Source organism: Puma concolor, chromosome B3, assembly GCF_028749965.1.
Source record: "Puma concolor isolate L17-30 chromosome B3, mPumCon1.1.hap2, whole genome shotgun sequence".
Classification (NCBI taxonomy): Eukaryota; Metazoa; Chordata; class Mammalia; order Carnivora; family Felidae; genus Puma; species Puma concolor.
Window position 1 is genome coordinate 28,052,117 of NC_141672.1, and position 14,799 is coordinate 28,066,915.

General features: G+C 51.8%; 1 protein-coding gene across 4 annotated transcripts in view; it reads right to left on the reverse strand.

Moving 5' to 3' along the window:
* Positions 1–9,148: 9,148 nt before the first annotated feature.
* The window catches only part of JDP2 (Jun dimerization protein 2), a 38,883-nt gene continuing 33,232 nt past the window's right edge, over positions 9,149–14,799 (reverse strand). For all 4 annotated transcript variants that reach the window (XM_086709243.1, XM_086709242.1, XM_086709241.1 and 1 more), the window contains one exon: positions 9,149–10,304. In XM_086709243.1, the coding sequence (XP_086565369.1) occupies positions 10,119–10,304 (186 nt within the window). In that variant the 3' untranslated portion in view covers positions 9,149–10,118. The remainder of the gene's footprint in view (positions 10,305–14,799) is intronic.

A 14,799-nucleotide genomic window follows, 5' to 3' on the forward strand; every position in this document is an offset into this window, starting at 1 on the left:
TTTATGGCACCATTTCTTTGGCTAGAGGTGTTGGGGTGTGAAGTTCCTCGCCCTCTGCCAGGCAGGAAGGAAGGGACGCTGCCCCGTTCCCTAGAACCAAGTGAGGGGAAGCCGCCATGGGACCCCATGAAGAAGGAGCCGTGTTAGCCCAGGTCTATATGCCCTGAGCGTCTCTGGGGCAGGGCATGACCGGGAGCTTCCCAAGACCGGTGTGGGCTGGTGTAGCTTGCCTGGGTCTGCCAGGTAAGGCCATCTAGAAAACGCTGGGATGTACCAGAAAGAAGCTAGAGGTAAGACAGTCTTCTGGGCCTGAGGAGAGTGCTTCCTACAGAAACATCTGTCCAGGTGGATGGTCATGCGGGGGAGAGGCCCCTGGAGACAGACACCTCAGAAGGACCCAGAAAAGAACTAACGTAAGAATCAGCTTTAAAATTTGCTAGGACTGGCATGCCCAAAGCCAGCTTAGAACTCTAATGGTCCAAGGGCATTAGGCCATTCCTACCCCCTTCAGCACTGCTCCTACCCTCCTGTTCCATCCCCAGGAGGGGCCAGAGACTGGCCAGTCAGCTCAGGGTAGAGGAAGAGAGAAGAGACACCCAGTTCTCCCTCTGGCTTCAGGCGGTCAGCCTGTAGCAGGCCTGTGCTGGCGACGGGAGAAGATGTGAACATCAAAACTTCGGGGTTTTGGTTTTATCTTAGACTGGACCTCTTAATTAACAGATGGAGACTTAGAAGGACACAGGGCCATCTCTTACCAGAGAGGGAACAGAAGGGTTCCAGGTCTGCTAGAAGGCAAGGCAAGGTGATCCTCACTGGGTTACATTTCACAGGGACCGTGGGAGATAACACCTAAAATTATATTTTAATTTATTAAATGCACATGGGCTGTGCATTCAAAATAACCAGCACCCGGGCTCCTGGGTGGCTGAGCGTCCGACTTCAGCTCAGGTCATGATCTCACGGTTCACGGGTTCGAGCCCCACATCGGGCTGACGGCTCGGAGCCTGGAGCCTGCTTCAGATTCTGTGTCTCCCTCTCTCTCTCTGCCCCTCCCCAGCTGGCGCTCTGTCTGTCTCTCTCTCAAAAACAAATAAACATGAAAAACAACAACCACAAAACAGCCAACACCTTACGCACGGTGGAAACCTCTAGTTCCACCGGGTGATATGGTGGCAGAGCATATGTTGACACGGTTCTAGAGGCAGACCAGTTTGTGCCGAGTCTGTACCCACTTGAGACTGGCAGCTTTCCGAGTCACTGAGAAATGCGTTGGAGCAAATATTCCTAAGTGAGATATAGAGGTTTCCTCCAAGATCCAAAGAGGTTCCCTAGGCCCGGGGCCTCTTTCTCAGTGGTGGGGTGCAAGGTGCAATTACCTGTCCTTTGTCTGGAAGGGGCTGCTTTGGAATGCCCCAGAGCACAGGACCCCTACAAACTCCACCCATGCGGCAGGCACCTGAACCCTCATGGTGTTTTTCTGGTGCTCATGCGCCTCCCTAGGGCATCCAGAGCTCGGCCGCTTCCTGCCCTGCAGGTCTTATGAGCCTCATGCCATCAGCATCATGCGAGCAGTTGGGTTCTATGGGGAGGCAGAAAGATCAAAGCTCTTGAAGATCATCTTCTGATGGGGAGCTGGAGAGTTGATACGCCCCCTGGCCAGACAGCGAATGCTCTCTCTGCCTCCCTCTTGGTAAAAGCGAGCTGCTTTTCATTCTCCTTAGTGATGGGAATTCAGAAGAATGCATCTACCAGTTAATAACTGCTTACCAAACGTCAGGGGGCTGTGTCATCTACTCTAACAACGCTAACACATCAAACGTGGCACAGAGTATCAGTTAAGTTTGCAGTAGCCCCCCACTGTCCCACACAATCTGTCTGGTCTTCACAGGGACCAGAGAAATGAGTAAATCCCACAGGAATAGGCTAGGGGCCTCGGCCACCACCTTTCGCCCTTTACGTCTTCAAAGATGGCGCGATTCCTGCAGTGGCTCCTAGGACATAGTGTCATTTCTGATTCACTAACTTGGAGGGGGGTGGGACAGTTTCAGGCACTTTCACTCAGCTTTTCCTATCAAAATGCTCTTATCCATCAGACGCTGGGTAAAGAGCTACAGGGAAGGTCTGTGGGCCCACTGAACCCACTGACAGGCAGACCCTGGCCAGAATACCTTCGATCTCCTGGCCTGACTGGGCCCATCTCTAGCCAGAGGAGCATCTAGCATTGCAGACGCTCCAGCATCACTGTCACCGCATACCCGGAGTTCTAATGGGGAAATTGGATGCAACGGGCCTCGAAAGACGTGAGAATTCCCTTTTCCCTACTGACTCGTTACCCTTTAGGAGGGTTCCCGAATGTTTCACTGAGTATGGGTTATGGTGATGCAGGTTTCTCTACAAGGAAACACACCTGCCCTTCAGTCAGTGGATTCCAGCTCTGTGAACTGACTGAGATCTAGAAAGTGGATGAGGGGCCTTGCCGTCCATGATGCCAGTTACTAGCCTTCTGGCTTCTACCATTCTGGAACTCCATAATCCCCACGGATACTAGGGAGCCCCGGTTCTATGGCAGGATCTCGTCCCGTCAACCCTGACCCATTCAGAGCTTCTCCAGGATGTTAGTGGCCTCGTGGCTCAGGTGACCATTCCTCTGGCCCTCCTGAGGAGCATGGTCAGGTGATGGGGCCTCCAGCCTCACCTAACAAACCCATTTGAACATGGCCTCCTCCCCGGACCTTCTGAGCCCTTCCTTAACTCTCTGCCAAGGCCACTTCAGCATCTCTACCTTGCTTACTGCGGGTTCAGGCCGTGAGGAAGCTTCAAGGAGCATGACCGGCAGTGTCCTAAGGAAAACTCCGGGTGTCGGTGTCATGGCTTTGAGCCCGGAGTCACAAGCAAGTGCTCCCCCGGACAATGCTCCCCTTTCCAGACCTACACCCAGGGTTGGTCCACCACCCTCAGGGCGCAATCATTCCCATACGCCTCCGCTGGTGCCTGTGAATCCATTATCAGCCAGGTCCCGTAGTTCCTTCCGCAAATAAGTAAGTAATTTCTTTGCGGAGTAGTGACTGTAGTTCTCCTACTCAGACTGTCCTGATACGGGATCCTGTCTCTCTGCCTGGTGGTATCGACTGTGGCAGAGGGGGATCCTGACGCCAAACATCGTGCTATAGGGTCCCTGCTTCGGGTGCAACCTCACAGGGTCTCCAAGCACAGGGAGGCTGCTCCACTCTAGGAGGGGGCTTCAAGGGTCTCGTGTACCCAAATGCGCCCATTCCAGATCCTTCTCCCCTTTAGGACACTGACTTTGTTTTTTATTATTTATTTATTTATTTATTTATTTATTTTTAATTTAATGCTTCTTTATTTTTGAGAGAGAGAGAGAGACAGACAGACAGACAGGGTGTGAGAGTGGGGGAAAGGCAGAGAGAGAGAGGGAGACATAGGATCCGAAGCAGGCTCCAGGCTCCGAGCTGTCAGCACAGAGCCCGACGCGGGGCTCACACTTGTGAACCACGAGATCATGACCTAAGCCAAAGTCGGACGCTTAACCGACTGAGCCACCCGGGCGCCCCTGACTTTATTTTATTTTCTTAAGTTTATTTATTTATTTTGAGACAGAGAGAGAGCGTGGGAGGGGCAGAGAGAGAATCCCAAGAAGGCTCTGCACTGTGAACGCAGAGCCCGACTCGGGCGGGGCTTGACCTCAGGAACCATAAGATCATGACCTGAGCCGAAATCAACAGCAGGACACTTAGCCAACTGAGTCACCCAGGCACCCGTCTGCAGGTCACTTCTACAGGTCTTGCTTCATCCTGCAAGACCTTTTGAGGAGCCTCAGGAAACATCCTAGAACTCTCCACCTGAAGGATGAGAGGAGAAAGCATCTATCCATTGTCCCCTCCTCCCAACTAGTCAATGGAGACCCTACAGGCATCGACTCCCCTAAGTTTCCACGTTGCATATGTGAGTGCCGAGGGGATCACCAGGGATGTCTCCCAGGACAGGAAGTGGGAAGATATAGGATGTGACTGTCGGGGAGAGGGGGAAGCGTCGGTTTGTACCTGTGTGAGGTTGTTCACACCTGTTCAGTCCTGGTCATGCGATAGAACTGGAGTCTGAGGATTTTATTTATTTATTTTTAAACATTTACTTTTTAAAAAAATTTTTTTTTAATGTTTCTTTACTCTTGAGAGAGAGAGAGAGAGCAGGGAAGGGGCAGAGAGGGAGGGAGACAGAGGATCCGAAGCCGGCTCTGCGCTGATAGCAGCAAGCCCGACACGGGGCTCGAACTCATAAACCGCGAGATCATGACCTGAGCTGAAATTGGACATGTAACCAACTGAGCCAGTCGGGCACCTTGGAGTTTGAGGATTTTAAATGGGGCCCAAAACAGGTGCCCAGTACCATCCACCTGGGTGAGTACCGTCCTTCAGAGCAGCAGAGGCTGATACTTAAATGTTAGCTTCCCTGCAAGTGGTCCAAAGCATTACTATTCATTTCTTCAGGAATTACCCTCAGAACAGTACAGAAACCAATCAAGAGGGACACCTGGCTGGCATAGTTGGTGGAGCACGTGACTCTTCCTCTCAGGGTCATGAGTTCAAGCCCACATTGGCATAGAGCCTACTTAAAAGAAGAAAGAAAGAAAGAAAGAAAGAAAGAAAGAAAGAAAGAAAGAAAGAAAGAAAGAAAGAAAGAAAGAAAGAAAGAAACTCAGTGTCTTACATATTTAAACTTTTAAGCCAAAACAGTATGCCCAGCTTAATTAACATTGTCATTAACCATGATTTAGCTGCTCCCAAGAAAGATGACTTGCCAGTTCAGAGAAGAAGCTCTTGCCAAAATTACAGAAATGTAGCATAAAGGAGTAGGGCCGGAATCGATCTCATTACTTCAGGCTTAGTCCCACCTTATACGCATACGTGTGTGTTGTCTGTGTATCTTCGTGTGTATCTGTGTGCTGTGTGTGTAGTTGTGTTCGTCTGTGTCTATGTTGCATCACATATCTGTGAGTATATCTGTGACTTTGTGTGTGTGTGTATGCGTGTGTGTTGTGCATGTTGACCATCTGCTCTATGCCGACCACAGAGAATGCCCCGAGCGGAGACTCTGTCCTCGCGATGCTTCCGTGGAAAACAGCTTACCTGGCTAGGGAGTGAGGAAGCCGCAAGAACCTCCAACTCTTAAACTCCTCTTGAAGTAGGTGGAGTAATGGCCTCCCAAAGATGGAACCTGTGAATATTTTATGTCACACGGCAAGGGGAAATTGAGCTTGCATATGGAACTTAAGTTGCTAATCGGCTGACCTTAAAATAAGATTATCCTTAGCCCGGTGGGCCCAATATAATCACAAGGGTCCTTAAAAAATGAAAGGGAGGAGGCAGAAGAGTTGGTGTCAGAGTGAGGTGATGTGAGAAAGACTCAAGCAGCCACTGCTGGCTTTAAAGATGGAAGGAGCCACAAGCCAAGGAATGTGGGCAGCCTTCATAACTTAGGGCTAGAAAATAGATTTTCCCCTATCAGAGCCTGCCGACACCTCTATTTAACCCAGCGAGACCCATTTCGGACTTCTGATCTCTAGAACTTCAAGATATCCAAATTTGTATTGCTTTAAGCCACTAAAACTATGGTAATTTGTTACGGTAACAACAGGAAATGAATATGCCTGGGAAAATTGCATTCGTGTCTTTCAAATGCTCCCCCTTTGCTTTGCTTCTAGTCTTAGTTAAAGGTGCAGTGGATTGCATTTGACTTAGGGGTTGGCTTGTGAAGTCAGCATTTAAGGAGAAAATATGGAGTCCATATTAACCTTGAAAATGCCTGTAATTGCTCATTTTGTGGAGAGAAGGGGCCAGGACCCACTGAAAAGAGCCGATCAACATTCCCCAAGGTGCCCTCACCCTTAGGCGCCCTCACCCCAGGGCTTGGGCCTACTGATCACAAGGGCCAGCTAAACAAATCACACCCTTTGAATTGTCTCTTTCTCTCCCTCCAGGCATTTAATTAAATTTGCACCAATTCAAAGAGCATATGCTGTAACTCCATTGCAATTTCAGATTTTGTTCCTATTTCCTGAGTTTGCTAAGGAAAGAATGAAAAAAGAAAACTTATTTGTGCTGTGGCTTGTTCTTTTTTTATTATGAAATATAACAAACATACAGAAGAGCGTGAGGAGTATCACCCACCTCTGGCAAATTGCAACATCGTTCTTCCACACTGGATTCGGATTTTTAAAAGGAAACGAAATGTTACACATACAGTTGAAACCCAATGTCCTTCTTAGCCTTGCAGATGCTGCCTTCGACCCCCTTCCCCCCCCCCCCCCATCCCCAGGAGCTTTCCCCATTACTGATTTTGATATTTGATTTTGATAGCAGTCCTGTGCAGGCTTTGATACCTCTATTATCCAATTCTGTGCATACCCGTAAACACTAAAATATCAGCTCACATATCAAGAAAGATTCTATAAATGGTACACTGCATATATCCTTCTGCAACTTGCCCTCCTCTCCTCCAGCTCAGCACCGCGTTCCTGAGATTTATCCACAGCAGTACCTGTAGCCCTGGTTCATTCTTTGAAGCTGCTGAATAATATTTGATTTCCTAAACATACATTTCTGTTCATCTGCTTTTCTGGTCATAAGTATTTAGGTTGTTTCCAGTTTCTCTTTATTACCAACAGAGATGCAGTGAACATTCTGGTCCATTTCTTCGGGCCCCTGTGCAAGAGTCCCTCCAAGGTGTATACTTAGGAGGGAAACTGCTGGGTCCAAGCATGTGTTCAGCCTTAGAATCACCGGTAATTGCCAAATTGCTTTACACAGGAGTCACACTGATTTCCCACTAGTGGCAAATGCAAGTTCCCTTTGTGTCCTGACCAACGCGTACTAGTTTCTGCCCATCTGATTGCAAATGGGTCTTGTTCTTCTGGTAGGTTGCACAGCGGATGCTCATAGCCACCCTGGGGCAGAGGTGGCGCAGGCCTTCCTTGTGACCCCCTGGCAGAAAGGCATAGGGAGCCCCAGGGAGGGGATGCTGAACCCAACATAGATGACTGTGGCCATGCAGAAGCCTAATGAACGTAGGAACCTCGGATTCCAGCATTCGCCCCTATGGGAACTGAATACAAGGCCAGAACGCACACCGGCTCCTGGCTAGGCAGTAGAAGATTGAATCTTGAACCTATTTGCCTTCTGAGTATGTCTTCTGTATGTACACTTGGAGCTGGGTGTCTGGGGCTTAGGGATACTCATTGTGTGCCGTCTCGTCCAGCCCCTGCACGAATTCTGGCGACTAAAGCGACACCACAAACACGGAGCATTTCCCCTCAGGGGGAGGCCCAGCCAACATCTTGGCCCTGACACCCTACTGGACTGTGGCCTTGGGCAAGTTACATCTTCTTGGTGCCTCAGTTTTCTTGTCTATACCATGGGGATGGTGGCACCTACCTCCTGGCAAGGTCATATGGACTGGCCGCAGCCACACGTCTGAAGTGCCAGGCACAAAGAAAACATGCAAACGTTGGCTGTCATGAGGAAGGCTGTGATGGTGACTTCTTGCTGCCCACAGGAGGTAGCAGTGGTCCCGAAGAAGAAACTCCAAGGGCAGGCTCAGCACAGCACAAGTCACTGATTCTGGGAGACAGCCCATCCGCAGAAGCTAAGGAGGACTCTTCTGGAGGTACAGGCTCGCGGCACCCAAGCACGGGACCAAAGGCACCGTGGCCAGCGGCATGTGGTTGTCCTGCAGGGAGGCTGTGGGGTCATTTAAGGGGCCCTTGGAAGCCCACGTCTCTGTTTTCTCTTGGCTTGAAAAATATCAAAGGATTATGGCCCGAGGGTTTACCGTGTGCTGCCATGGCTGCCTATGAGCCGACCATCCCTGCTTCTGGGGCAGAGCTCAGGGGGTCCACACCAAGCGTGTCGGGTGGAGGGGACCTGAGATGGGTAGGTAAGGGGCCAAAGTCATGTCCGTGACCTGTTCTCATTTCTGTCCGTTTCAGCAGTCCTCGTCCACGGTTTGGGAAGCAACCCAAGGTCACTGCTTTCCTTGACCCGAAGTCTCATCATCGACAACTAGTGATTTAGCCCCAGTGATGGGACAGAGGACACAAGATTAGAAGGCAGAACAGCGTTCAGTTCCTAGTTGCGCCTCTGTTTTGCTAGGTGAACTTGAATCTTCAGAAGCCTCGGCTTGCACGGCTCTGCGGTGGAGCTAAGAACACCTGCCCCACCCACCTCATAGAGCTGTAATACCAAGTGAGACGGCGTGCACCAAAGGACCTGGGACATGCTGTGTTCCACATAAATGGCAGTTATGGTGTATCACACTGAGCTGTTCCTGCTGCGTGGGTTCAGTGCTCAGCCGTGCAGGTGAGGGCAAGTCGAGTTAGCCACACCCTCTCTGCTGGGTCAAGCCCGCATCTGCCGGGATCACTGGTCTGCTCCGGGATCACAGCACAGCCTGGAACTCTAGCCAGGCCCCCCTGGAACTAAATGTTACTCATGGCCCCACAGGCTCCCTCTTCTAATCAGATGAGACATCCAACCCCAGCCGATAATCAACAATCACACAGCAAGCTGGCGACGGGTGGAGAGTCATGGCTCTTGGAGGCCAAGTTTAAACGCCAGCTCTGCCCCTCCCTAGCTGGGTAATCTTGGACAAGCCACTTACCCTCTCTGAGCCTCAGTTAAGTCGTTTATACAATGGGGGCAAAGACGCCTACTTCACGCTGTCAAGAGTGAATGAAACTATACGTGCTTGTCACATAGGAGGTCAACGAATGGGGGCTGCAAGGATTTAACACATGACTGTTAGCTCCACGAGCACAGGGCCTACCTAGATTTGTTTTATGCCTGGTGACCACTCGGCGCCTGGTAGAGCGCCTGGCGCACGCAGGACGGGCACTCAATCCACTTGGGGAGTGAGTGAGTGAACGAAGGGAGTACCGTGGACTTCTTGAACCCCTCCGAGCCTGAACTTCCTCATCTGTAAAATGGGCATATAAACACTCACCTGGGAGGGCTGTCGTGAAAACCAAGAGCCGCCAGCCGATGCGCGAGACATCCTCGGACACCGCACAGCGGGAGGCCCGCCGAGCGGGCCTCGCACCCCCTTCCCTGGGCAGACACCACAAGAGGCGGCTGAGTAAGTAAGAGTAACGTTTACTGAGCGATACAGGACTGAGTACTGTGAAGGATTTACCAGGATGGAAACGCACCCCATGCCCGCCCCTGCCACCCCGACACCCAGAGACTACTACAGTACTTAGGAGTTACACACGACGGCCATAACTGCTGGATATCTGTTCGTAACAAACAAACCATAGCATATTTATACTATATCACATCGAGTGATTATAGAAATCCATATATATATTGCTTGTATAAAATCTTTTTTTTTTTTTGTAAAAAATATTAAAAAAAAAAAAAAAAAAAAGAAAGTATAAAAAAACATGTGCAGTTGAAAAGCCCTGCCAGGACAGCCAGTCTGTAAACATTCAGTGAGTATGTGCTTTGGAAGGGCGCCCGCGCCTCGTGCCCACAGCAGACTCCAGCGGGGCCGTTGAGGGCGCGCCCCGGCTGCCGCTCCCGGGCAAGGCCGCGCTGGACCCACGGGGGCAGGTACGGCTGGGCCCCACGTGGCGCCCGCTCCAGCCTGGCATCAGGGTCAGGGGGGGCAGGGCTGGGGGCAGGCAGGCTGTGGTCCCACTCAGTTCCACCCCCAGCCGCATGTTTGTCTGCAACTCATGGCTTTTCCTGGCTGCTCCGAGGTCCCTCGGCGGGTGCCCTGGTGGAGAGGCCATTTGGTTGGGTGTCTCTCTGGCCGGGGGCCTCTGTCCTGCCTCCTTCCAGCTGGGCCCCAGGCAGGACAGCCCCACCGTGGGTCTACTTTGGTCTCAGCGCTTGGTCCTTCTAGGTTTCGTCAGCCCGTTCTTCCCCTTGTGTGGCTGATGTGAGTTTCACAAAAAAGCCCGGCCAGCGCTGGCTGTGCTGAGCCTCATTGTAAAGTTTGTCATGCAGCAAGGAAGGGCCCTCTGGGACCCCTCGTCCTCCCCCCTCTTCCCAAATCCTCCTCCTCCTCCTCCTCTTCCTCCTCTTCCTTCTCCCAGCCCATGGTCACTTCTTCTCTAGCTGCTCCAACAGCGGGTTCCCTTCTGATTCGGGGGTCTTGACGCTGTCCGTCCGGACGATGCAGGTGGGGCGATGCCGGTTCAGCATCAGAATGAGCTGCTGTCGCTCCTGCTTCAGCTCCTCGATCTGGGTCTTCAGCTCCGCATTCATGAGTTCCAGCCGCTCAGATTCCTGTGCACAAAAACAGGGACAGGGCTGTAAGCTCTCCTTGGGGACCGGCACTGCCTCTGGGGAGGTACAAGGCACTCCCAGCTGGCATTTGCCTGTTTTCTGCCTGCCAGCTTCCCACTGGAAGAGGCACAGGACCTGCTATTGAGCCCCCAGGGTCCCTGGCTTTCTGCAGCAGTGGCCGTCACCCCTGTGACACTGGCCTGTGTCAAAGCGGGAAGGACCCAGGTTATATTCTGGGGCCAGCCTGGCTCATGTCCCACCTCCCTCCTCTCACTCAATCCACTCCAGCCACGGCGACTCCCTTGTAGTCGCTCAAATATGCCAACACTCTCCTGCCTCTGGGCTCTTGCCCAGGAAACAAAGGGTGGGAGAGGAATAGGGACCCAGTGGAACTAGAGCAGGTGCATGCAGGGTCCACAGGGGGTGGGAGGGGGGGCCCGCGGCTGGCAGTGCAGCGGCAAAGTGCTTTGATGTGTGATGTGTAAATGTACATTGGGGCTATGCTGGCCTGCGGGATCACTAACCCCAGTGTGCTCATGTCATTCCTCCCCAAACGAGTACTTCCTGTCAGTCCATAATCATTGAAACAGCCTCTTCGTTATCCCCTGTTATCTAGAAGCTTTGCCCACTGGGAGGCGATCAACTGTCACCCTTCTGGATCCAAAAGAAAGTTTCCAATAGACCTCAAGTGAGATTCCCAATGAACTTCCAGCTCAGTTGGAGAGACTCCAGGGAAAAGAAGGAACGAATGCTGGTGATTCGCTCTTGGGGAGGGCGGTGGGGGGGGGGGGGGGGGCGGGGTTGTGGGTTCAGAGTGTAGATGGATAGGCGACGAGCAGACCAATTCAGGGCTTAGGGGTCAAAGCGGTAAGACAGGAAGGCTTCGCCGGACTGTGTCTGAGAACTTACAACCCAGTCGAGAGTTGGGGTTTACTCAAGGGCCAGCAAAGTTTCGGACCCAGTGGCTCTCTCGACTCAGAGCGATTTCGCCTGCCAGGAGACATTTGACAACGTTCAGAGACAATTTTGGTTGTCCCCCTCCCAGGGAGGGTGGGTGCTACGGTGTCCAGTGGGTAGAGGCTAGGTATGCTTCTAAACCTCTTGCAATGCCCAGGGCGGCCCCGCAACAAGAACTCTCTAGACAAAATGTCAACAGGGCCGCGGTTGGACAACCCGTACCAGGCCAAGAACAAGCTGCGGTTGCAATCACGCACGTGACAAAGGAGCCTGGTGACACCGGCTTGGGTCTGTGGGCTTGCCCCTCCGCCGGCGGGGCCAGGCTGGGCAGCCTCCTGCGGGGAGGCACCCCAGGCCGCCGTCCTCCTCATACTGGCTGGCCCGACTGAACTGCCACTTGGTCTGTCTCGGGGGTAACAGCACGAGCGCCTGGGGAGCTCAGAACTGCTAAGATGGGCAGTCCTCGGGACCAGACACTGAAGGAGAACGGCCCCCAAAAAAGGAAAGAAGCGATCTGGGGGAAAACATTAAAAAGCAGCTATGGTGGTTTGGACCCAAGGAGGTGTGTGGATTCACACTCATTCATCATAGGAATGGGTGGCTCAGTCAGTTAAGCACCTGACTCGATTTCAGCTCAGGTCACGGTCTCACAGGTCAGGAGTTCAAGCCCCGCGTTGGGCTCTGCTCTGACAGGGCGGAGCCTGCCTGGGATTCTTTCTCTCCCTCTCTCTCTGCCCCTCCCCTGCTCGTGCCGCCGCCCCCCCCCCCCCCAAAATGATAGACATTTTAAAAAGTTATTAAAATGTTGAAGTATATCATGGAATATCCTGCACTCGGACCGGCTGGCTGTCAGAAGGTAAGTGACTGCTTTTTAGTTTTATTTCCTTCTGTTTTATTGGGTGGTGCTACATGTTTATTTATCGTGTAAGTAGAAGTTGACTTCAGAAGAACCATGATTATAGAAGTTGCCTGTGGTTTTATAACAGCAATTACCTGATCTGCTTTGCTAATTAATTGAGAAATGTGGGCTAGGATCTTCACATGTTAATTATGAAGTAAATAACTCTGCTTGCATTTTTGTTTATAGTTTTGCCTTCTGGTAGATATTTCTTGCCCTAGAGAAAATGAAACCATTTGTTGTTTCACAATAGATTGCAAGCGAGTGAACATTCTGTCTCTTCCACTAGGCTCACCAAAGGCAGGAGAAAAAATACCGGGTGAGGGGCTGGGTGTCCTGGTATTTCATCCTGGCTGTGTGACCTTGGCCAAGTCAATTCCTTTCTCAGGGCCTCAGTCTCCTCCCAGAGAATATGATTGGCCTAGAGGACTTTAAGCATTAAGATTCTCTGATTTTAGGGGTGCCTGGGGGGCTCAGTCGGTTGGGCATCCCTTTGGCTCAGGTCATGATCTCGCAGTCTGTGAGTTCAAGCCCCACGTCAGGCTTTGCGCTGACAGCTCAAAGCCTGGAGCCTACTTCAGGTTCTGTCTCCCTCTCTCTCTACGGGTCCCCCACTCACACTCTGTCTCTCTCTTTCAAAAATAAAATAAAAACATAAAAAAAAAAAAGATTCTCTGATTTTATCTTTAAAAAAGTTACCCTAGGGGCGCCTGGGTGGCTCAGTCGGTTAAGTGTCCGACCTCGGCTCAAGTCATGATCTTGTGGTTTGTGAGTTCGAGCCCCGCGTCAGGCTCTGCTGACAACTGGGAGCCTGGAGCCTGCTTCAGATTCTGTGTCTCCTTCTCTCTCTGCCCCTCCCCCCGCTGTGCTCACTTGAGTTCTCTCTCTCTCTCTCAACAATTAAAAAAAAAAAAGTTACCCTAATACACTTAAAATAGAGTTCTATTTCCCAATGTTTTTTGTAAGTATTGGGAAGAAGGCTGGTGGCCTCTTCTGAGCCCAAAAGGCCTGTCTGAACTAAAATCCTACCTCTGCCACTTTAGCTATGTCACTGTGAACCAGATTCCCCATGTCCCTGAGCCTGGGCAACCTGAACAGCGTGCTGGGCGGTAGAGGAAGCCCTGGGTTCTAGTCCTGCCTCAGCTGCTGCAGAATCTTGAGCAAACGTTCATCCCTCTGAGTCTCAGAATCCTCGTCAGGGGAGTGGGGCTGCTTCACCTCCCCTCCAGGGTCACCATCTCCTTGTGACCATCAAGGAGGGAATGGCCATGAAGAGTGCAGAGTGCCATGGGAGTGTGAGATGGGCTTCCTGCTACCAAAGCCCAGAGAATGAACCCGCGTCAGGCACGGCAGGTGCGGCAGGTACAGAGGCCGGCGTTACAGAAGGGAGAAGCATAGGGACGCTGCTCCTGACTGCAGAGAGAGGAGCTGCTGAGGTAGCCCCGGCTGCCTCAGGAACTCGGCTGGTCCAGGCAGGTGAACTCGGAGATGCTCTAAGAGTCTCCCAGGGTGCATCTAGATGTCCAGGGGTCAAGGATGGGAGAGTGACTTTTTACATCACATATACGTGTGTGTGTGTGCGCACACATATCCTTTCGTACCTCTGAGCCTTATAAATATTTCACCTGTTCAAAAATAAATTATAAGGGAGCCCTTCACGTCTGTGGGCACTGGCTATCAACACGGCCATCTGCATCCATGTCCTAAACCTCTGTTACCAAGGCCAGAGGGGAAGAGAGGAGCACGGGCGGAGAGGGAGACTGGGCTTGAGCCCAGACTGAGCGCCTAAACCCCCCTCCCAGACCCCGAGGCCAACAGGGACAGCATGACAGCCATGTAACTGGTCTTCCCGCTGCCCCAATCAGGATCAGTTTACATGGCTAGGACCTGGGGTCTGCCTGCCTGTCCATTCTCCCCCGTGTACTCTAAACTCCAGCCACACTGACATTCTTTTCAATTCCTTAATCACATCCTGAAACACCTCTTGCCTCTGGCCTTTGCTTGCCCTGTTCCTGCTAACCCCTCCACCCTGTCCATCTGGTTAGCTCCTACTCCTCTGTCTCAATGAGCAGTCTTCCCTCAGCCTAGACTAGGATAGGGCCTCTCAGTGTGCTCTCACACCAGGCTTGCCCAACGTAAGGCACAGGGTGCATTACCATTCCCCGTTTTCTATCTGCTGTCCTCCTGCCTGCTGTGCAGCGGGTACTCACTAAACACTTATGGGATGGATGGATGGATGGATGGATGGATGGATGGATGGACAGATGGATGGACGGACGGATGGATGGTCAAAGGAATGAATAAATCCCAGCTCTACTACTTGTTGGCAGTGTGACCTTGGACAAATAACTTGACCTCTTCCGAGCTATAGGTCAGTCTCTAAAACGGGGGTAGACGGGGCACCCGGGTGGCTCAGTCGGTTAAGCATCCGACTTCGGCTCAGGTCATGATCTCACGGTTCGTGAGTTCGAGCCCCTCGTCGGGCTCTGTGCTGACAGCTCGGGGCCTGGAGCCTGCTTTGGATTCTGGGTTTCCCTCTCTCTCTGCCCTTCCCATGCTCATGCTCTGTCTCTCTCTGTCTCTCAAAAATAAAGAAATGTTTAAAAAAATAAAAAATAAATAAAATGGGGCCAGCCGATG